This window comes from Mytilus trossulus, chromosome 2, assembly GCF_036588685.1.
Source record: "Mytilus trossulus isolate FHL-02 chromosome 2, PNRI_Mtr1.1.1.hap1, whole genome shotgun sequence".
NCBI lineage: Eukaryota > Metazoa > Mollusca > Bivalvia > Mytilida > Mytilidae > Mytilus > Mytilus trossulus.
Window position 1 is genome coordinate 77945536 of NC_086374.1, and position 24193 is coordinate 77969728.

At 32.3% G+C, this 24193-nt stretch overlaps 1 protein-coding gene across 2 annotated transcripts; it reads right to left on the reverse strand.

Moving 5' to 3' along the window:
* Nucleotides 1-729: 729 nt before the first annotated feature.
* On the reverse strand, nucleotides 730-22447 carry LOC134708044 (sodium-dependent glucose transporter 1-like). Of its 2 annotated transcripts, none has more exons than XM_063568303.1 (4): nucleotides 22328-22447; nucleotides 19776-20029; nucleotides 12479-12764; nucleotides 730-2671 (listed from the first exon to the last, which is right to left on the reverse strand). In XM_063568303.1, exons 2-4 carry the CDS (start codon nucleotides 20013-20015, stop codon nucleotides 1575-1577), a joined length of 1623 nt encoding a protein of 540 aa, XP_063424373.1. In that variant the 5' UTR covers nucleotides 20016-20029; nucleotides 22328-22447; the 3' UTR covers nucleotides 730-1574. The 2 variants fall into 2 exon arrangements, with proteins under 2 accessions (XP_063424373.1, XP_063424372.1); XM_063568302.1 differs by lacking the exon at nucleotides 22328-22447 and adding an exon at nucleotides 21781-21914.
* Between the last annotated feature and the right edge of the window lie 1746 nt (nucleotides 22448-24193).

A 24193-nucleotide genomic window follows, 5' to 3' on the forward strand; every position in this document is an offset into this window, starting at 1 on the left:
ATCTGTAAGGCCGTATCTGTATAGTAGGATACCTAATAAATTGCAGGATAAATATATATACATGTATATATATATATAGATTCTACCACTGCATCGAGTGTAATACGATATTTATCCACTCGAGACAGTTAAATTTTCAAATTTAAAACGCGAGGCTTGTCCGAGCGTTTTTTTTTTAAATATTTAAAATTTAACTGTCGAGACTGGATAAATATCGTATTACACCAGATTTGGTGGTGGAATCTGTTTCTCTAATGACTTTTTAACATTATGCAGGCAAACGTATTCCTTCTTTTCGAATGATCTGCTCTTGTGTTCTTTCTATGTGACGTCATCAGGCATGGTCGCCTTTTTTCATGCCGTCACAATAGAAAATTTGTCATGCCGTCACAATAGAAAATTCAGAGGACAGCAAGAAAATCGATGTCATAATCGGATTTTAACCAATAGAGTACTGAGATCAAACGAACCACACATTGATTATTTTTTTTATACAATGAGTGCAGAAAGGGATAAATTGACGACGAATTAGAGAAATAAATATATTATATAAAAATTGAACAATGTGGACCTTATTTTCGCAGTTCCATAGTAATATAAATAATATTACTATAAAATAAAAATAATAAATAATAATAACTTTATTTACAGAGGGCATAGTTGTATACTTTACATCTATGCAGAGGGTAAAAATCAGTTAGTACAATACTAATTTCCCCTGATGCCATCTGAATAATTCAAAATATAATATTATATAATATTATAGGTTTATTGAATGAATATTGTCCCGAGTAAATTTTTAGTATTGCACGAGCTTGCGAGGCAATATATGTTCTACGAGGGACAATGTTACTCATTAATTTTGAGAGATTTATTGCACTAGTGCAATATTAGAATTTATTGCATAGCAATAATATAATATTTCCCGCAGAAAGTAACCAAAAGTTAGCGTGCAATAAATATCAATATTGAACTAGTGTAATAAATCTTCAAAATTCATGACATCAACAACGACAAAATCTAAGTAACCAATTTTTACTGTCAAATATTATATTGCTATACAATAAAAGGGTTATTGCATCAAAATTGGGGAATATTGTCCCTCTTAGAACATATATGGTGCAGGCATATTGTAACCGTTAATGTTATTGCACTCGCAAGCTTGTGCAATATAAAATTCTACTCGGGACAACATTCCCTAATATTCATGCAAAAACCCTATATTATTGCACGCTAACTTTTGATTACTTTCTGTGGGAAATATAATATTGCTATGCAATAAATACATATACATACATACAGTTTTTATGCAAAACAAATGGCGAAAAATACATTTTTTCAAATTGTTATTTGGATGAAGAGTTGTCTCATCGTCACTCACACCACATCTTCCTATATCTAGAATCATTTCATGGACATATTTTGTTAATGATATACAAGACAAATAATGGTAAGTGTTGGCGTTACCTCTGTCAAAGTTGTAAAAAAGAAAAATGATTTCTAGATGTCATTCTTTTAATTTAAAACGTTCTGGTTTTAATAGTTAAATTAGTAGCATATCAATATTTTTCTCACTATAAACTACTGATTTCATTTGAAGGACTATTACATTCTTTTACTTCCAGAACCAAATCACCTTCTTTATCGTGATTAAAATGTTCTAAGTTGACCAATCGTGCTATGTAAACTGCAACAGCAAAGAATATTAACAATACTGCACTTTCCACCGTTAGTATATATCCAAACCAAATGGGTGTAGTGTCCATAACTCTGGAAAGAATTATAGGGTTTATAATTACTCCTATACATGCGCATGCCATTATCAACGATGCAATCTTTCCGTCAACATGAAAAAACTTTTCCTCTGTCCACGAGAAAAATATAGGAAAGAAGACAGACATGCCAAAACCTACTACTGCAGATGCTATCCAAACTCCTTCGCTTACTTGATATAAGGATGTCACTAGAAGACAAATAAAGGCTGCAATTATAGTTAAACTATAAAAAAGCAGCAACTTTACCTGACCTATTAAATTCACAATAAATATTCCACAAAATCTTCCAATAGCGAACGAAGTCCAAAAAACTGATGTTGCAAAAGCCCCCCTTGCCTTTGTCCACTTGAAGTACTGCACTGTAAAAGCGACTAGAAAACCAGCATACGTGTCTTCCAATGCCGTATAGGAAGCGATTATCATACATAAAATGATCAATCCAAATACTCGTATACGACCAGTTACTTTCTCTGTTTTGTGCTCTTCATTCTCACTTTTTAATGATGGACATGTTGATTGGTCACTTCTACAATAGAGAACTATAAACGACAAGGCTGATAACAGAGTCAGAATGGCTGATATTGTGTATGCTTTATAAACCTCAGAATCGCTACCGGTGCCGATGGAAAACTTAGATTGTATATAAATCTGTTGAGAGGTATTGATATGACTGACATTCAGAGATCCTGTTGTATTCTGGAAAAAAGTATAGTTATCTGTACTAAGGTTCCACGTCGTCCTGTTGTGTGACTGTAATTCCATAGAATCTTCTGTTGACAAAAAAGGTGCAGATATCAATGGCGCTATAATTCCACCAAAGGCAAACATAAAATGTAGAATCTGCATGTATGTTTTTACTTCTGATGCGAGAAGATGGATGAGTAAAGCGTTTCCAACTGAAATAAAAATAAACGTGGTCAAACAGAGACATTTTATAAATTAATGTATCAATATTGTTATATTAAGGTTTCAGACAAGGCTCAGAGATACGAACCCATAGCCGGGAATGTCAGATTAACACCTTGTCTGAAAACTGGAAAAACACATATTACGGATGACATCTGCCTTAAAGTATTTCTCAGTACCAGATACTTGTTGAACATTTACCTTGCAGTATATTTATTGGGTACATGTTTTTTTGTAGGTACTTTGCTTTAATAAACAATTTTCTTAAATAGGTAATATTTTTTAAAGTATAAAACTATGATGTTTGTGATTTTGTTTTGTATTTTTAACCAACAGATATCATATACAGTCAGGATCCTACTTCGTCAAAATTATCTCCCCATTACGCCAGTTCATATTCACTTTAGAGTCGACACAATCGTAGAAACGGAAGCCAATGTAGGGATGACGCGCCACTAATTTTGCTCTTGGAAACCGATAAATTTATCCACATTGAACAATTACGATCCTTATATGTCAGTTGTATTTTTAAAGACAAATGTATCAACTAGCTAATGAGCATCAGTTAATAATCTTGTTTGCATTGATTTAACTTAAAACTATTGTCTGATCGGTTGTCAGGTGGAATTTTCGAAAATTCATAAACATTTTAAAAAATTCTAATTAAATGTTTCGTGGAAGGGCAGACTAGATTTGTTTAGTGTATAAAGACTATAAACTCTAGTTGTCACACACAAAAAAATAGAATTTTTCGAAGATATGCATTTTCATCATCCAACTTGAAAGACTGTCGTCAAGTACTTTCAGTAAAAAAAATAGCTATACGAACACACCTTCTCTGTTTTTGTGACACATTGGACAGGTATTTCACTTGACCCATATATTCCATCTTTTAGTACTGTGATTTTGTTGTGTTATAACGTCAACCTGTAGCTTCAATTTATTAAAATGAAAGAACCTGAAGCGAGATGATGTATGAAATATTCTTACTTTGTACGTTATCAAGACAAAATACTCAACTCAAACACGCCCTTACATAAAAAAGTGCACTCGATTTTCCCTTTTCGATACAATTGTTACCTATTTTTGGGATTTTTTTCTTCAGTCACATAATGGAAGGGCAGACACGAAAATTACTGAACTAATAGATTGATATGTTTTCCGTCTGTGGTAATTTTTTCAAAAAAATCGGAGGTTATGCATTTTTGTCACACAACTTGAAAGATACCCATATCGTCGACTTGATATCTAATTGTTCTGCTTAAGTATGAACTAGATAAATTGAAAACTTATGCAAATGGTGTTTTTAAAATAAAACACCTCGTAATTGAAAAGAATATTGCAATTTTGTTTGTTTCTATTAACTTTTAAAAATTTTGTCATTATATATATAGTTAACAATACAGTTAACATTTATCGCCTTCTCTAACAAAGAGCTTCGATTCTTTTGTTCTATTTCAACCTGGTTTCCGACTGTATATTGATACCAGTAACACACTCCTATTTTTCCACATACGTGAAAGGTTGTGTTGTTTGCAATGAAAATAATTTCTCGTATTTGCGATACTTTTTAACAATACTTGTAACTATTAATTTAGTATTTTTAAGTGTAAATACTGTAATTTCTAATAAGAAACCTACCATTGAAGGATTCTTAAAATTATTTGGTCCTCAACGCTCTTCAACTGCGAACTTTATTTTGCATTTTATTTTTTTAATTTTTTTTTTTTTTTAACTTTTTTGGATTCTAGTGTCACTTTAGAGTCTCTTGTAGACGAAACGCGCGTCTGGTGTAAATAAAAAATCTTATCCTGGTATCTATGATGAGTTTGTTGTTAACCTCATTGTGAGCCTCAGGCATTCTTTTACTGATTTATTAAGACTGCGTCATAGTATAGTTATACCAGTTCTAGTTCTTTTACCGTTTGCCTCTGATAATTAACAACCATTTTATCACTTATTTCAAATATTGACTTGTTTTGAACGGTTTTTCATTTTGAAACAGAAAATACAGGGAATCAGAACCGAATAAATATATATTAAGAACGAGGTATACCATGGAACAACCAACGTCAGTAAGTAGGAGTCAGTAAAACAAGATCTAACGGCGACAAGATTGTGTTCCACTCAGCACTTTTTTCATGACAGTTTGAAGTTAAAACAAGCGATTTATTTTTGGAATCACATTAACTATTATAAAAAGCAAAAATCTCGTTGAAATTTATCAATAAAACCGAAGTAGAAATCGGTGTTTATCATATTGCGTGGAAAGAAAATCATAGAAACTTCGTCTGAACAGCCCCCTAAACGATTCATGATTCCGTAATGAGGAGTACCCAAATTGAATCCATAGTTAAATTTACATCCTTAAAAAAATGAATAACAGATGTTTTGTTCCATTTCTTCAAATATTAAGAACAATCTGTCATTGTTCCATGATTGCTATCAATTTTATAGGAAATGGATGCTTGTTACATATTTGTTTTGATCATTTTTAGAAGATGACTTTTTGAGAACGCATGACGACGTTTCCGTAGATTCACTATTTCCATTTCACGCTTCATCTATTGATATTTACTGTAAACGTTTTGAGTATATTTCAATATACTCATCTATCTTGAAAGACGTGTATAATGTCAAATCATAAAAGTACGAAGGAAGATACGGTGTTAGTGCCAATGAAACAACTCTCCACCCAAATAAAAATTAAAAAAAAAAAGGTAAACCATTATAGGTCAATGTACGGAAGTGTTTAGTTTCAAAGAAAACTTGAATAGGTGCAATTTGGGTACTGTGACGTACGTTACATGTTGCAAGCAGGTCATAAATGAATAACAGTAATCAGAATCCATTATTATCAAAATTAAAACACTCTTCGTAAAAGGTCAGGCTTTCGATCGATTGTTTTCTATTTGTACTTCCATTATATGCATGCGCCGTTTTTTATGCACATATTTTTGTGACGGAATTCCGTTACAAACATGGTCACAAATTACCGGTCTTTGACAACAAAGGGAAGAGAACCAGTTTACGATCGTTATTCTTGATTAACGTCATTGAGGTTCTAAGTGTCTATCAAACTTAATAAATGAACTAGATAAAAATATTAGTGGGATAGGACAATTGGTAGATGAGAGAGATCCACTTTCTCTATCACACATGCAATGGTGTTGCAATACTCTTGAAGAACGAACTGAATAATCTGCTCAACCCTTTCAGTGCCTTCGAAACGAAGGAATTTGATACGTCGGAATAAAAGAAATAATTGTCAAATTAATTCTATTTTTTATTAGATGCCATATAGAAGCTCAAACATTACATTTATAGAATGTATCGAGATATATGAAAGTATGCAATCATTTGGACCAACGCATACAATTATTATTAGAGGAAACCCAACTTGTTACCTCGAAAACAACAGAACTCCATATATTTCTGTATTTTTTAAACAAAAGAAAGTAAAATACCAAGAACGTCAGAAAGACTTTTGACTTTAGTTGTTAATGTTTGTGCCATTTTGGTCTTTTGTGGATAGTTGTCTCATTGGCAATCATACCACATCTTCTTTTTTATATTTTATACACTTAAACGGCAAAGACTGTACTGCAATTGGTTATATCTTGTATCCTAAACACTTTACAGCTATGAAGAATATAAAGAACAAGTACTATCAATAAATATCTGATCATTGTGACAGTGTGTGCCAATGATAAGTTTTGTTTCTCAGTGTAACCTATGCAAGGTATTAAGCAGTTATAGTGGACAAGCTCGTAAAATAGATTGGAATAAAATTGACAGAGATTTGTCATGTCAAACATGCCTTATCTGTTCAACTTGATAAGTGCGACTCCGCAATTAATGATCTGGTAGAGATAGATAAGGCATGCAGTTACCAACATCAAAACTGCAGTAATTTATGCATTAACAGATATTGTACCACTTCATAAAATGGAAAAATAAAGAAAAATAAAACTGAAATGTATAACCCACAATACTTATCTAGCAATCAAGGCAACGAAAAACGCCTTAAGGGAATGAAAAACCAACGGCAGACAGGAAGATCCCTCAAATCCTAATACATATGACCTTGGAAAACTATTCAAAGCTGAAAATGCGATACTTTAGATATTAACAGGTAGACGAAAACTAATTGATGCAAGTACAATTGATGTTAAACTTTTTTATCTTTAAATTATCCAAATATGGCTAGATGTCTACAGACAAGAAGAAGTAACTACTGATGAATAAGAAAAAACAAAACACTACATAAAATTAGATAGAAACCTGAGCAGCGGACGTTTTTGGTAATACTATAGAATGCCTTCTAATTGGAGGGAGGAAATTTGATAGCACATTGCTTAAAGTCATCAATGCTCCTTTCAGCACGGTTATTAATCAAAAACTTCAAAACTGGCATTCTTACCTAATAAAAATAAGGGAACCAATTTGATTTCAAAGTATGGATTTACTGAAAACACTGCTCCAATAAAAGTATCTATAACCATGGAAAAAATCAAAGAAAAGGTAAGGAGTTAAAGAAACCAACAAAATACGCAATGCTAGACGAAAGGTCTGCTTTTGATGCTACTTCTAAAGCTAACCGGAAAGGATGTATTTAATTTTAAGCAAATTGTAACAACAAAGAAACATTTAGTCTGATGCATACAGGATTAATAGGAAGAAATGGTATAGAAGTGAAGACAATAAGTATGCTACAGATATTTGTATTTCCGATTTCCTTTTATTGTTTAAAAATGTTACTGCCTACTGGAGAGAAAAAAATCTAAAATCACTTTCAAAACAATATAAACAAGAGGCTCTCAAGAGCCTGAATCCCTCACATTAATTTTTTTGGTTATATCTCTCATCAATGATTATTTTGACTTTTCAATTTATTTAAATGTTCTTTGAATCGTCCTATTTTCTTCAAAAGCAAAAAAAAAAAATCATTTTCTCCTATGTTCTATTTTAGCCATAGGAGCTATGTTTCTTGACATACAAGGAAATAAAATATAAAATTTATACTAGATACTCTGAAACTCATTTAGCCTAAGTTTGGCTGAAATTGATACAGCAGTTTCAAAGGAGAAGATTTTTAAAAGTAAGTCAACATGATGAACAAATTGTGAAAAAAGTCTTTAAAGGGCAATAACTCCTTAAGGGGTCAATTGACAATTTTGGTCAAATTGACTTATTTGTAGATCTTACTTTGCTTAACATTTTTGCTATTAACAGTTTATCTGTATCCATAATAATATTCAAGATAATAACCAAAATCTGCAAAATTTCTTTAAAATCATCAATTCAGGGGAATTATACCTGCAAAACCAGTTACCCACTTCGGCTGAAATTTCAGGACAGGTAGACCTTGACCTAATAAATACTTTAACTTCTTGTCTTATTTGCCCTAAATGCTGGAGTTTTTGAGATAGAAGCCAAAAACTGCATTTTAACCGGTGTTCTATTTTTAGCCATGACGGCCATGTTTTTTGACGAAATAGAAAATAAAACACACACTTTATTTTATACACCCTACTGATCATTCAGTTGAAGTTTGGTTGAATTTGGTTGAGTAGTTTTAGAGGAGAAGATTTTTTAAAGTTAGCAAATATCATGAACAAATTGTGAAAAATTGTCATTAAAGGACAATAACCCCTTAAATTTCCTTAACATTACCAATTAAGTGGCAGCAACCCCACAATGGGTTGTTTGATTCATCCGAAAATTTCAGGGCTGATAGATCTTGACCTAATGAACATTTTTACCCTTGTCAGATTTGCTCTGAATGCTTTCGTTTTTGAGATATAAGCCAAAAACTGCATTTGACCCCTATGTTCTATTTTGTTTGTTGATTGATCAAAACTTCGGATACAATTTATAAACTAGATACCCTAAGGAACATTCAGTTAAAGTTTGGAAGTATTCGGCCTAGTAGTTTCAGAGGAGAAGATTCTTGAAATAGTTTACGACGACAGACGACGACAGACGACGGACGACGACGGACGACGACGGAAGCCAAGTGATAGCATAAGCTCACATGGCTATGCCAGGTGATCTAAAAATAATTAAAAACCAATTGTTCAGAGAACAATTGAAGGTCTTTCCACCAAAAACAATGTGTTTTAATGAGGTAAAAGCAAAGGTCAAAATCTAGAACGTCAAATTGCGCTATGACCTTGAGATCAATGTCAAGGTCATAAACCAAGGACCTCAAATCAAAAGACCATAGGTCTTAATTATATTTGGTTAATCAGTTATATCACCATATTCGTATTTTTAAATACAAGAGGGGAGAAAACTCACATTTACGTTCAACGTACCCTTGCAATCAAAATTTACAGTTTACGACATGTTGCAACTAACAATTTAGAAAAAATAATTTTTCGATATCTACAACGGTTTCTGGAAATCAGTGAAAATAAGCCAAATTCAAAAATTATAATATGACCTTCACCTTTGACCTTGACCTAATTGTCATTTTTTTGGACCAATGACCTCAAATCAAAAGATCCTAGGTCTCTATCAATTATGGTTTACAAGATAGAAATGCATATCACTTATATCAAATGCATAAGGGGAAATAACTCTCATATGGAGCGTTCGTATCGATTCGGCCAAAATAAGACAAAATCATGCAAAGGATATAACGAGCAATTTTGTAAAATAAATTTGTGGTTATCTTTTATGGTTGCGCAGGAGTCGTGGACACAAGGAAAACAGTGTTTGGGGAGATAACTCCTACAAAGAAATTTTTTCAGTTACGCAGAGTAACTTTCAAAAGCGCATAAACTGTTGATATCATATACCAAATATCTAACCAACATATTGCGAAACAAATATCTATCGCAAGAACAAAATTAGGCGGAAGAAAAAAAAATAATAATCAGAAGAAAAACAATAGGTCTTTCCAATTTTTTTTTTTTTTAATTTAGCAAATCCGTACTTTATCCGTAAGAGGAGCGAACCCAGCAATTTGCGTAATGATTACTTCCTGTTGAAGCAGTCATACGAAAAAAAAACACGTATATGCACGACTTGATACAACTCAACTGAATAGAAAATTGCAGAATGCAGAACAGCATATAGGAATTAAAATCACCAATAGTAACAGTTGGTTTATTGCTATCAAAGCCGTCTTCTTTGCATATGAAATTGCTGATCCATACGTGTAATTTTGTACAACTTTGTCCAAAACACAATGGAATAATTTAGGTAAACAGAAAGTCAGTAACTATTGGTCTAATCGGATTAAACAAGAAATTCTAGACTGTATAAAAACTTCATCAATTGCAAGAATCTTGTCAGCCAATATAAGAGACGTCTCTAGACATGCTAGATTACCAGTCCGACTAAAAGTTTTAACCGGAAAGTACATAATACAGACAAAGACCAGTTTTATATAGAACTACATCTGCTGGTATCTGCTTAGTGTGTAGAAGAACGAGGAAACCATGAGTCAGTTCCTTTGATAAGTGTGGTTCCAAAGCGCATACGAAATCCACTCATTTCAGAAATCATAAGCATTTGTAGTGTGTGAGTTATTGTTATGGTCATAATGAACAATTAATGCTCCAAATCATTTGTGTCATTTATATAATTTTACTTATTTCCTTCTACTTCTACTTTGTAGTCTTTTAACAAGTTAAAGTATATGTATCTTGTACTGCGCATTGCTTTGTGGTTACGTATATAAAGTGAATATTAAACAGTTTTATAATTTAAACACAAATGATAGTTATAACGCAAAGGTTTGCGTTATATCGCAAAGGTTTGCGTTATAACGCAAACATAGGAAGAAAAATAAAAAAAAAAAAATGTGTGGCGCTAATACGCTTCCGTACATTTTTACATAGTGGTAGTGCATAGTTTAGTTTATTTTCAACTTCAGATATTAAACTTCACTAACAATTGTTAACAAAGCCCCTTGATGTAAATACAACAATGGAACTGAGATTCTTCTCTGCAGTTAATAACTAATAAAACCAAGGGATTTCATTAGCAAACTTCTTATTAAGTCTATAAATCATTACGCTTTAGTTTCAATTTATCGAGTAATTCTGCAAGCACATGTACTATGGCTATCGACTGAGATACAAGAAACTTAGAACTTCGAAATTGCATTCCTTGTAATGGACTGATCGCATCTTGGAAATGTACAGTGTTTTGCCTCATAACTTAGTACAGGTATTTACTACCTCATGGACCGGTTTATACTGGCTTGGATCTGAAAACGTAGATATCTTCCCGTTGGTTTGGCAATTGGAAGCCCTTTATAGACTGGTAAATGTGTATGCCGTAAATTACAGATTTCATAGAAGCTTTTATAGTTTAAACTGAATTATATAAAAAAAATTACAATGCAGCAAACAGCAGTATACCGCTGTTCAAAAGTCATAAATCGATTGAGGCAAAAGTATCTTGGTAACAAACTAAAACCGAGTATAATTTGCCACTCTTTAACTGTATCAATGTATCACAAGTCGTGCCACGCTTTTCCACGTTAAAAACCCTTGTTTGCCAGAACTATATATGGGGTCCGTAATAGGTATCTTGCAAGGCAAAATGCTTGCCCCTTTCAAATATACACTCATGTTCCAATGGCAGTAAAACATTCCCATCTAGGATGGCCCCTATAACAGGACTTCCCTATTGCATTTGATGTTACTTTTTCGCAATCTGAAAATGCCTGAAATATTTGCTACTGGACGTGAAAGACATCAACAATCGATGAATAATTATCCCTGAGATTTTTCCGGAAAAGATTTATTGAAAATTGTTCAAAGACATCTCCTAGCAGCAATATATAAAAAAGATATAACAAAAAAAATACCGAACTACGAGGAAAATTCTAAACGGAAAAACCTGAATCTAACGGATAAATTTAAAGCTCAAAGATATCAAACTAATTGGTGACAACTATCACATTCCTGACTTAGTACAGGCATTTTCTTATGTAGAAAATTGTGAATTGATGGAAGTACACCACATATTCATGGCCCCATTGCTTTTTATGTTAAATTCCTTAATTTTAAGCAGCTCTTTCATTTTAAGATTAAATAAAGTGACATTCATTGCATGTCAAAGCTTTACTTTATGGTGTCTTGCGTTGAAAAAAATTCAACATATTACCTTTAATGGCATATAAGAAAGAACTGGTTCCCGGAACTTCGGATGTACCAAAACAGATACTTCAGATCTGACAAACTGGGCAAAATGTACCCTCTTTTTAAAATTTGGTGCAGTTTTTTTTTTTAATCGAAAAGTAAAGTCAAAAGTGTTCTAAAATTATCACCAGTCATTCAGCTTTCATTTGATACCAAAAATACATAAATATTTTTTATATTTAGAAAGTAACACTTATGCTTAGGAACTATTTTGTGTGAAAAATATTCTACTTTCTGGTATTTGCTTTCTGGCCGGGCCTGAATTAGTGGTGATACACCTGATCCTGGTTTTATAGCTAGCTAAACCTCTCCTGTTCTTATTGAAGAAAAAAGTGGAAGATTTGCAATTGTTTGACGATAACTGAATCTGAAAACAACTTTTGTTATAAAGTATATCTAACTTTAATTTACGATTGCCTTATCCACTATATCTGTTGTCAGCGTTTGTCGGGTCAGCTGTACACAACTCAAGATACAAGATTAATTTGTCTACATGTTTATTCCTTTGTCGTTCATCAGCTAATAATCAGTCAGACAAATAAATTGTAAATGCATCTAATGCATCGTCTACTCGTTGTTTTTTTTACATTGATCCATAATGTAATTCTTTTATTATACTTTAATATTTCTTACCTGCATCTTCTATTCCCATGAAAAAGCCTTTGAGAAAATGAATGGTAACCATAACTTCATATACTGAACACCATGGAATGACGGCTACCACCACGGAAAGTAAAGCGGCAGCAACACACATTTGAAGAAGTTTGTTAAATCTTTCAAACGTAAATCCAACGATAACTGAAGAAGACAAGTAACCCAAGGTATTGGCATTGAACAGAAATGAAGCTTGGCCAAGACTACATCTTGTTATGTTCTTCAAGTCGAGGATTGTAGGTCCAAACTGACCAACATTGACACCCTGCAAGATACAATTAAATTTGTGTTATGTTCTTTTCGATGTTTTTTTTCATGTGTAACCTCTTAATAGTTAATCCTTGAATTAACCCCTAGCAAAGTCTGCTAATCTAGAGAATTAATTTTAATACAGAATTACAAGATAGACTACCATTTTATGCATATGTTCGAAACCAAGTATTTGATATTTAATATTAAAGATCTTAGAGTAGTGAACATATTAAAAGAAAATCCAAACCAGCCTAGGAACAGCATTGTATTTAGAGGAATCACTATTTTTAGCTGCATTTATAACCTTTTCTCTATGGATAAACAAAGTGTTGATCTTGATCTAACGATTGGTTGATTCAATGGAGTGTATTTCATGGCATGTCAATGCATGGAAAACAAATAGATATAAGAACTTAAAAACATAACAAATTCTCATATTTTTTCCTGCAAATTTTTTAGAAAAAAACTTTGATGTATACAATCAAAATTTGCAAAGAAAAATAACCCTTCATGGGTTAACTTTTGAAATTTTATAGTTTTATATTTGCATGTTTATTTTCACCCCTTATTTTATTAATTTTGTATTTATATTTTGTCATAGATCAAACATGTTCAGTGTATTATCACTTTTGTTTATATGTCTTTTTATTGAATTAAGCCATTTCAATTGATATTTTAGAGTGTGTCTTTCTATGTTGTGATGTTACACTATTATTTCGGGTAAGGGTAAACGTTGGTACCTATTTAAACGTTTAAACCCGCTGCATTTGTTTGCATCTGTCCTGAGTCAGGAACCTGATTTTCAATAGTTGTCGTTTGTCGATGTGGTTTATAACAGTTTCTCGTTTCTCGTTTTTATATAAGAATAAGAATAAGAATAAGAATACTTTATTAATCCAATTATGGATCCTTGCGGGTTTTAAAATTCATACAATGATTACAATGATTTGTGATAACAATGAAATAATAAAATGAAATACATGACAATAGAACACTGAACAGTTAATATTGCATGCACATGGAATAGAAAGTAATATGGGAGACAATCAATATCTGTAAGGATATATAGATTAGACCGTTGGTTTTCCCGTTTGAATTGTTTTACACTAGTCGTTATTTTGTACCCTTTGAAGCTTTCTGTTCGGTGTGAGCAAAAGCTACGCGTTGAAGACCGTACTTTGACCGATAATGGTTTTTCTTTTACAAATTGTGACATGGATGGAGATTTGTCTCATTTGCACTCATACCACATCTTCCTATATCTATTTGAAGTAAAAATGTGCAACCTTTCATTTTTAATACGTTTAAAAATACAACTTCAAAACAGAAAGACATATTTTTACTACATTTTTTTTGTGGGGGAAGTGTTCCTTAATTTAAAGGCCTTTAATAACGTTAATGAACACGGGTATCATTCGGTTTTACAAGCGAAATGGTCGTGAAAAAATATCTAACGGCGGTCAAGTATTGCGAGCCGATCGTGAAAGCTCTGGTAACGGATCGTGAAAGACATTTAATGAAAATTCTAGATCAGAATCTTTGAAAAAAATCGCTTAATTTTCATAACCCGGAATAAATCCGAACAAAAAAATATGTCTGTTAAAATGTTTTAACTTTCTCAATATAACTGTGAAATAAGATAGAGAAAATATGCAGTACTTTATGAAAAAACACAAAAGGCTATGAACCTTTAATGGTCATATTTCAGTTTATCGTGATATATTTGAAATTTAATTTTTGGTGTACTAGTATCTGATAGAACAGTAAAATTAAGGTATGTTCTTCTCTGAAAAACAACAATTTGTATAATATGAAAACCTTGAATTTGTTGAATATCCATCAAACTTGATCGTGAAAGATCAGACAACGCATTTTTTTGATCGTGAAAGATAATGCGTAACCAGACTAATTACTAGTAATCAGAAATCAGTATTTCTTTACCATTTGATAAACCTGCAACTGGTTGAAGTCTGTAACTATTTTGATAAAGATGAACATTTAGGCTAATTTTTTTTTTATTCAACACTTTAACTTGAAACTTAAAAAAACAATAAGTAAAAACGTCTCTAAATAAGTTTGAAAGATTCATCTCTGAGAGTCGGTCAAGTGCAATTCAGGCAGACCGACACTATTTACCCAATAATATGGATATGCAACGTTTTAACCAAAATGATATCCATTAAACAAAAAATTACAGCATTTCTAACAGCATCTTTCATGAGTAATTTGAAATTGAACGATAACCAACATTTTGTGCAACAGTACTTTCTTAAGTTCTGGATATACAACGATGCTGTGGATTGATTAAACTATGTACAGACTATAGAATACCAGAGCGCAAATGCTGTAATGTCTCGTCTGCTTTACTTATGATAGTTAATTTTTGGAACGTCTATAATATCAAGGGTTTTACTAGAAGTGTCAAATGCGCTTAATGCGCTTAATGCATTTTTGTCCATCTGATGAGTTGAGCCTTTTCAATAGACCACTTTCGAGTTCATCCGTCACCGGCAAAAACTCGTCAATTATGCACGCCTTTATGACGTCATTTACCAGATAGAGGGGGTCGCCTGTATCCCTGCATTATAAACGTCCACCAATCGTCATTGTGCAGGATAAACTAGAAATAATGATTTACTTACTGACAATTCCCTAATGACAGCAGTATTGATTGTCCATTTTGAGAATTCAATTTGCCGAATAATTCGGCAATGCTCGTTTTATGTTGTCTAGCCTTTTGGATATATGATAAAGGCTAGACAACATAAAACGAGCATTGCCGAATGATGCATGATAATGAGTTCGATGTTATTTGAAACCTTGCAGAAGTCGATAATGTACACCTCACAATCATAACAACAGACAGTTATCCTAAAGACTAACGAATCCGCGATACGGACTTGACAAGAAAAACGAATCTTAGTCCATGAAATAAGGCAAATTCGGGGTCAGAGGAATCCTGTCTGACGGATATGTAGTTTATAGGATCCAATATACAAAATGTGGGTATCCTATAACTCGTGATAAGTGAGTACTTCACATGAGAATAAAAAGCTTCATCCTACAATCATCCAACTATTTTACATTTCATTTTCTGAAAATAATTTATACTTTGAAAAGCTTAAACCTATTGCGGATGTTGTCCAATATAGCTTTTCTCAATACCAATAACAAATATTAATTATGATATAATTGAAGATTAATTTGAACGTCTTCGTAGCATCAGATTTTTCACGATCCTTTTCACGATCTTCAAAAATGCGGTACGTGATCTTTCACGATCCGAAAAATGATTTTGCGTGTAAATAGTTCTTTACTCACCAAGTTTCAGATTATGTTTATACAAAATAACTATGAGAACCATTTGATTAACCCAAATAGAATGCCCTTATTCGTACTAAAGTAGTTTTTCTAGTCGAATTTGTGAAAAAAAATCATGTTTGTTTACATTTTTTATGTCATTGAAATGTCGAGAAGCAGTCTGCCTTTAACTATGTACTTTTAAAACTGGATATTCTCACATACTGATCATAATGTTGAACCATTTTGACAGACAGTTTTATTTTGTCGTAAATTTGTCTGTGCAATTAATTAAATTAGAATATGTACATGTATTGACCTTTCATATGTCTTCTCGATTAAATGTCTTTCATGATCCGTTACCAGAACTTTCACTTTCGTCTCTCAATACTTGACCGCCGTTAGATATTCTTTCACGATCATTTCTCTCGTTAAACCGAATTACAACCGTGATGAAATGAAGACTGAATGCGATAGTAAAATAATAATCCAAGATGGCTTCCAACAGGGGGAGTAAGTTCTACATAGGACCCTGTGGGAAATATGTACAAACGTTTTCTTCTAGAGAACCAGTGAATATAGAATGAACCCAAAGATGCCATGACTGTTCCTAATGAAGTGCTGACAAAGTGTGGTTATTTTGTAGCCGAACCATCACCAAAGATGACCGCCAGCAAAGTATTTCGTTAAACATAAGAGATCATAAGACCCTATGGGAAATACTTTCATCTTTATAGATTGATATATACTGTAAACTGCAAAAATATCAAGAAAAGAAGACCAACATGACGGACTGACAGAAGGAAGTACGGACGGACAGGGGTAAAACAATATGCTCCCAACTTTTAGTTGCAGGGCATAAAAATAGCAAGGTTAAAATATACATGTACTAGTAAATATAGCAATGCATGAGCATGCATTACATTTGAAAAGAACTGAAACACTGCTAACAAAAAGTACAATTTTTAATATTGCACAGTTAATTTTTATGGGAAACTTTTTTACAAAATACAGAGTTAATCATGTTAATCATTTTCCAGATAGAGAATCCTCTGGTTTCATCAATTTGAATGCCTTAACAAATTTTGCCCATTGATACCATTTTTCTTTTTATAAATCTTTGACATGTATCATTATAATCCATTTGTAAAAGTCTTATAAAATCGTTGTTATTTTTTTTACAGTTTTTGAGAGCTTAAACTTGTCAATGAAAAGTCAAGAGAGAACATTTTCCTGCAAAAATTTCTATGGCTTTTATCTCAAAACAAGCACATTGACCTTTAATTTATTTTTGCTTTTTTTGGTTCCTTTATTAATACCCTATCAATATATACTAGTGTTATGAAAGGCTTGTTATTTTGAAACTGAGTAGCGAACTTCCTTAATCCTTAATCAACAGGGTATACTCATCTAGACACTTTAGTGCAAAAAGTCACTTTTGTCGGCACAATGGTGTCATAAATATGTGAAAGTTGACATATTAGACCCTACAAGAGCAATAGCAAATATTTTGAAAAGCATATTTTATAACAAATTATATGCTTAAGTCAAATAGTGACTCGTGTCTAAATATATTTACACGCTACTGGTGTTACTTTGGTGAAATCACGGACAAGACACATTCATCTTGTTAATTTTTAAACATAAAAAATAATATTATAAAGTGTTGTATTTAAAGCTGTTACACTCTTCTTTCAGATTATTGCAATTTTGTATATGTAACGGACAATTTTCATTTATTAAAACTCAATAAAACCTTTATTTTGCAATATGATTTCCTTGTCCCGCGTTACACTTTTAGTTTTGTGTAATTCTGAATACCGTTAAAAACATATTTTTTTTTACCAAAAGATATAAAAGTTTGTCTAGAACAAGCAATTTATAAGTGGGCGATGACGTATTGTCGATTTTCTCTCTCGAAAAGACGAAAATATAAGAAAAAGGGATCAAGATGATACAAATTATGTGTCCCATGCACAAAAAGTTGCCGTAATTTTTTTTAAATTGTCCCAAAAAGGGAATTCCAGAGCAATCCCCATGTCGAAAGTAAATAATTCTTATACTAGAATTTTGTACAAAGATCACACTTTCGCCTGGTGCAATAATCAGGAAATTTTAAAACAAATTCTTTTTATTCGAGTTGATTAGCAATGTCCGACATTTTGTCCCCTTCAAACCAAATTTAACGTAGGGTTACGTTTTCTGTGTTTTCATGATGTTTATTTAATACAGTACCATTCGCTACATAAAAAAAAATATAATGGATAAAAGTACAAAAATTTATCTCTATTTTGATATTAAATTTCCATTAATTAAATCAAATATACAAGATATCAGATAAAACTTAAATGTCCGATACAATGTCCCCACATACGATTTTGACGTTATTTAATAAAATATGCTTCTAACATTTCATGATTGCGGTTTTCACAGACGATTTGGAATACGGCTATTTTATTTTGTTGCTTGATAAGAAAACTTTAAAATTAATGTTTTATGTTGAAGTTCTACCGATTCATAAAGAAGGGGTGGGGAGAGAGATTTCCTCGTGGAACTGAAGTGTTTTTCGGACTATAATAGTCGGATCCGCTATAATACAAATTAATAGAAAAACAACAGCTATAATAATTGTTCCCGCTAATTCTCTTGCATATATTTGTGTAGAACTGCCACGCTATGCCGTAGTCCTTTGCCTTGACATTCTGGAGTGCAAAAATGAATGCATTTGCAGTGCATAGTTTATCCATAAAAAATAATCGATTGCCTTTATAATACAATTCAATGGTTTCAATTCAAGTTAATTTTTTATTTTTAATTTGTTAATAAAACTAAACAATTTTGGATTTAACGCGTCTTCTGATTGGCTGACGCTGTTTTGTTTATCAGCTCATAGACATAATTTTGTCATTACGTATTTTCATGGTTTACTTGGGTATACATTCAATTTAGAATCTAATTATAAAAAGTTACTGTGATATTTTTTTATGTCTATTCGAAATAATTTAAAAATTGTGGTGCACACTTTAAAATAACCACTTCGCGGGTTATTTAGTGTGCACCACATTTTTTATGTTATTTCTTCATAGACAGAAAAAATATCACAGTCATTCCTTAAATAACATATAAGTAATTGCATAAAAATATCACAGTCATTCCTTAAATAACATATAAGTAATTGTGTAATCATACGTTTTTTGATTGAGTTAAGTCTGCCAATTGATATTTTATCGTATGTTTTTCTATGTTGTGATGTTATGCTATTGTTTCAGAAGGGAGAAGGTTTGGGCCCATTAAAACGTTTAATCCCGCTGCAAATGTTTGCACCTGTCCTAAGTCAGGAATCTGATGTACAGTAGTTGTCGTTTGTTTATGTAATATATACGTGTTTCTCGTTTCTCGTTTTGTTTATATAGATTAGACCGTTGGTTTTCCCGTTTGAATGGTTTTACACTAGTAATTTTGGGGCCCTTTATAGCTTGTTGTTCGGTGTGAGCCAAGGCTCCGTGTTGAAGGCCGTACTTTAACCTATAATGGTTTAATTTTTAAATTGTTATTTGGATGGAGAGTTGTCTCATTGGCACTCACACCACATCTTCCTATATCTATATAAAAGGTTAAAGATTGTTGTTGATACGATATTAGTATGTTTCTTACGTTATCTTTTGTCAGTATCGTTTCACAAAATCTGAACTGTTGGAAATAAAAGTTACAAAAATGTACTCACCAAAACGAAGAAATTGTAACAGATTGTAACAAAAATGAGAAACTTCTTTCGATATGCTTCATCAAACTTCAATCTAGTTTTGAATTCCAAGATGGATGACGTTTTCTGATTGTCTGAAACTTTTCCTTCGGGTGACAATCTTTTATCCTCGGAAGACTTAACGTTATCATCAGAATTGCCATTGCAAAAGCCTTCAGTTACATCTTTCTCATCGTTTTCTTCTACTGTTCCTTTTCTCATTGTTGCATCTAAATCTTAATTAAAATTAACTAATTATTAACTTATCTAAAATGTTGACACATAACATGACTTGCCATATGTTATTTTGATAGTAAAATGCAAAAATTAAAATCAAAATGGCAACACAAAAGAGTCCATGTCAATAAGCATTGACTTTCATAATATATATACAAACCGTGAATGCGCATAAAGTTAATATATTCAGTTTAAAATAAAATGCTCTCGTCAATAACAAAGATCATATATGTAAAAGAGAACAGGTTTTTTTCGATCATGTCATTGCATCTTAATAGTGTTTTTAAGTAACGAAATCAAAGAACATTACGAATACAAGTGTGGATACAGATCAGTGTGGATTGGATGTTTGACAGTGTTTTCTGACAAAAAGAAATATGTTTTTCCCAAAAGGTTCTATATTAAACTGTGTTGCACAATGACAGTTTACCTGAGCAAAACACTAAACATCAGCAGTGCTGTACATTTTCATTTTATATTTTGTTTTAAAGGGGCACTAGCTGCCAAATTCATGTTCACCGATTTGACTCAAATTCTCATATTTTATTTGTAACAATGTAAAACATTTTTTTCAAACTTCCAAAAGTATAAAATAATCAATTTACAGGAAATGGTCTCAATAAGATGTAGCTTTGTTTCATGTGAATTTTAGCCAAGACGCAACTATCGCGTTGATCTTCTATGACCATATAAGCGATGTAAACATAAACATAGATATAAATAGATTAAGCAACTCGTGCACTTGGAGTTTTATAGGTCTGTTAAATTTTGAATTATAGATTAAAAAGTTTATCGTCGTTTTTGTATCTACAATATAAAGAGCATCAGTTAATGATCTTGTCTGCATTGATTCAACTTAAAACTATTGTCTAATCGGTTGTCAGGTGGAATTTTTGAAATTCATAAACATTTAAAAAAATTCTAATTAAATATTCCGTGCAAGGGCAGACTAGATTTTTTTGTGGTGGAAGACTATTATATAAACCTTTATAATTAGTTATCACACACAAAAATTTTTGTTCGAAGATATGCATTTTCATCATCTAACTTGAAAGACTGACTGTCGTCAAGTAATTTTAGTAAAAAATAGATATTCGAAAAATATGAAAATATCTGAACTGGAACTTCAGAAAATTATATAATTTCTATCATGCATTAACCTTGACTGAACTATATATATTTATGCATATCTTTTTTTTAATAGATGTTAAGTTAAAATTATTGTTTTGTAATAACTTTTGATTGTATTTATTACCTATAATTTTGATAGTTTTTATTAGTTAATATTTATTTTTTTACGTCTTTTTGTTGTTAGGTTTACAGTTTCCAAAAATCAAAATTAAATTATTCGTCTTTAAAACAATGTCATTACTGAACTGAACATGCGCGTTATTACTTAATGTGCCTGTATAAAAAAAATGTATGCTCGCCACTGGGCTTCCATACGTTTGTTTTTTCTTGTGTTATTTTTAGAACGAAATTTTTCCGCGGAAAAGAGCTGACGTACTTGGCATCCAATGCCGATTTGTTTACAATCAAAATGTAGGTCATATCAAGGAAACTATGAAATGAAGTTCTTGGGCAAAATTATCGACATAATTTAGTTGTACCGCATTCCGTTTTTAAAGAATTGTCTTCGACTTAATTGTATGTACGAATCTACCGTACTACTATTAGATAACGGCGCTGCGGCTTTGGCTATGTAAACGGAAATGAATTTTCAGGGCAATAAAATCGTGTACAAGCTTACCTTATAAAATTAGGCTGGTGCCAAATGTAGATAATTTCGAACTTTAAGTATCAAATTGTTAACAGAGTATAGATAAGTGTAATTTACGAAAATACACACAAAACGAAAACAGATAATATTACGGAAACCTATAAGCGCCACGCATAATTTTTTTTTTTATAGTTTTCTTCCTATATTTGCGTTATAACGCAAAACTTTACGGGTCCCTGATAAGTAAGAAACGGAACAGAAACGAAACGAAACGAAACACAGCGAAACAAAACGAAATGCGGCGAAACGAAACGAAACATGTAAATTAGGAAACGAAACAGAAAAAAATCTGTATATTGAGGGACGGCCCATCATTTGAATTTCTGCCCGACGATGGTGTAATATCCTCCACTCCCCAAAGTTCGTCCTAACGAATGTCGCGGTGCATTTCAGCTACGTTTCCCGTATATTCCCGATAATTTACAGTCATAAAGATTCAATAAAATTCTAACCTTTGACATGAAAAAGAATCAACAAAAGACCGTAGTATAACGGAAATGCAAAAGTAAACACTTACTTGAAATCAATGCCCCTCAAGTTTGTCCACCGGATGTACAACATTGTTACGTCACACAGATTAGGCCAAGCACATTGCATTTTCGCATTTTTTAAAAGGGTAAGTATTGAAAAAAGCAACAAAATTAAGTAATTAACAATAAAATTTTCAACAAGTAACAATAACAAGGAAATTTGACCAAATTGTCTATTCCATGTCCTTGCAATGCATGCAGTAAAACTTGTTATTCCTCCTCACAGCCCTTAGTTCTGTGCAGTATTTCAGATGTGTCCAGTGCTTGCACCTATAATTGTCACACTGCACCCATTTGGTTAGTTCAACACCAACCCCAAGTCTAATTTGATTGGGGTTAAACTGTTTACACACACAGCATAATTCGACTTCTGGAATGTCTTCATCGTCTGTATCGCTCAGGGAAGTTCATGAAATCATTAACGTATATGTGACTAGGTTCTGTTTTTTTAGACGTGTGGCTAGGTCCTGGTTTATTAGATATGTTGCTAGGTCCAGGTTTAGTGTGGCTATAGGTCCTGATGTAAGTGATGAAGCCGAAGTGGACGTATTCTTTTTATTTTGTTTTCCAGTTTTCTTACTACTCTGGTTGCTTGGTTTATTTTTATACGACCGCAAATTTTGAAAAAAATTTCGTCGTATATTGCTATCACGTTGGCGTCGTCGTCGTCGTCGTCGTCGTCGTCGTCGTCGTCGTCGTCCGAATACTTTTAGTTTTCGCACTCTAACTTTAGTAAAAGTGAATAGAAATCTATGAAATTTTAACACAAGGTTTATGACCATAAAAGGAAGGCTGGTATTGATTTTGGGAGTTTTGGTCCCAATTTTTTAGGAATTAGGGGCCAAAAAGGGTCCAAATAAGCATTTTCTTGGTTTTCGCACTATAACTTTAGTTTAAGTTAATAGAAATCTATGAAATTTTGACACAAGGTTTATGACCACAAAAGAAAGGTTGGGATTGATTTTGGGAGTTTTGGTTTCAACAGTTTAGGAATTAGGGGCCAAAAAAGGGTCCAAATAAGCATTATTCTTGGTTTTCGCACAATAACTTTAGTTAAAGTAAATAGAAATCAATGAAATTTAAACACAATGTTTATGACCACAAAATGAAGGTTGGTATTGATTTTGGGAGTTTCGGTCCCAACAGTTTAGGAATTAGGGGCCAAAAAGGGACCCAAATAAGCATTTTTCTTGGTTTTCGCACCATAGCGTTAGTATAAGTAAATAGAAATCTATGAAATTTAAACACAATGTTTATGACTATAAAAGGAAGGTTGGTATTGATTTTGGGAGTTTTGGTCCCAACAGTTAAGGAAAAAGGGGCCCAAAGGGTCCAACATTAAACTTTGTTTTGATTTCATCAAAATTGAATAATTGGGGTTCTTTAATATGCCGAATCTAACTGTGTATGTAGATTCTTAATTTTTGGTCCCGTTTTCAAATTGGTCTACATTAAGGTCCAAAGGGTCCAAAATTAAACTTAGTTTGATTTTAACAAAAATTGAGACCTTGGGGTTCTTTGATATGCTGAATCTAAAAATGTACTTAGATTTTTGATTATTGGTCCAGTTTTCAAGTTGGCCCAAATCGAGGTCCAAAATTAAACATTGTTTGATTTCATCAAAAATTGAATAATTGGGGTTCTTTGATATGCCAAATCTAACTGTGTATGTAGATTCTTAATTTTTGGTCCAGTTTTAAAATTGGTCTAAATTAAAGTGCAAAGGGTCCAAAATTAAACTAAGTTTGATTTTAACAAAAATCAAATTCTTGGGCCTCTTTGATATGCTGAATCTAAACATGTACTTAGATTTTTGATTATGGGCCCAGTTTTCAAGTTGGTCCAAATCAGGA

Excerpts from the sequence above, each read along its gene's own strand:
- LOC134708044 (XM_063568303.1), bottom strand. The coding sequence starts at position 20,015 with ATGAGAAAAGGAACAGTAGAAGAAAACGATGAGAAAGATGTAACTGAA. Across the intron at positions 12,765-19,775 it reads GTTACAATTTCTTCGTTTTG|GGTGTCAATGTTGGTCAGTT; the intron begins GTGAGTACATTT and ends TGTATCTTGCAG. Across the intron at positions 2,672-12,478 it reads CATGGGAATAGAAGATGCAG|TTGGAAACGCTTTACTCATC; the intron begins GTAAGAAATATT and ends TTTTTATTTCAG.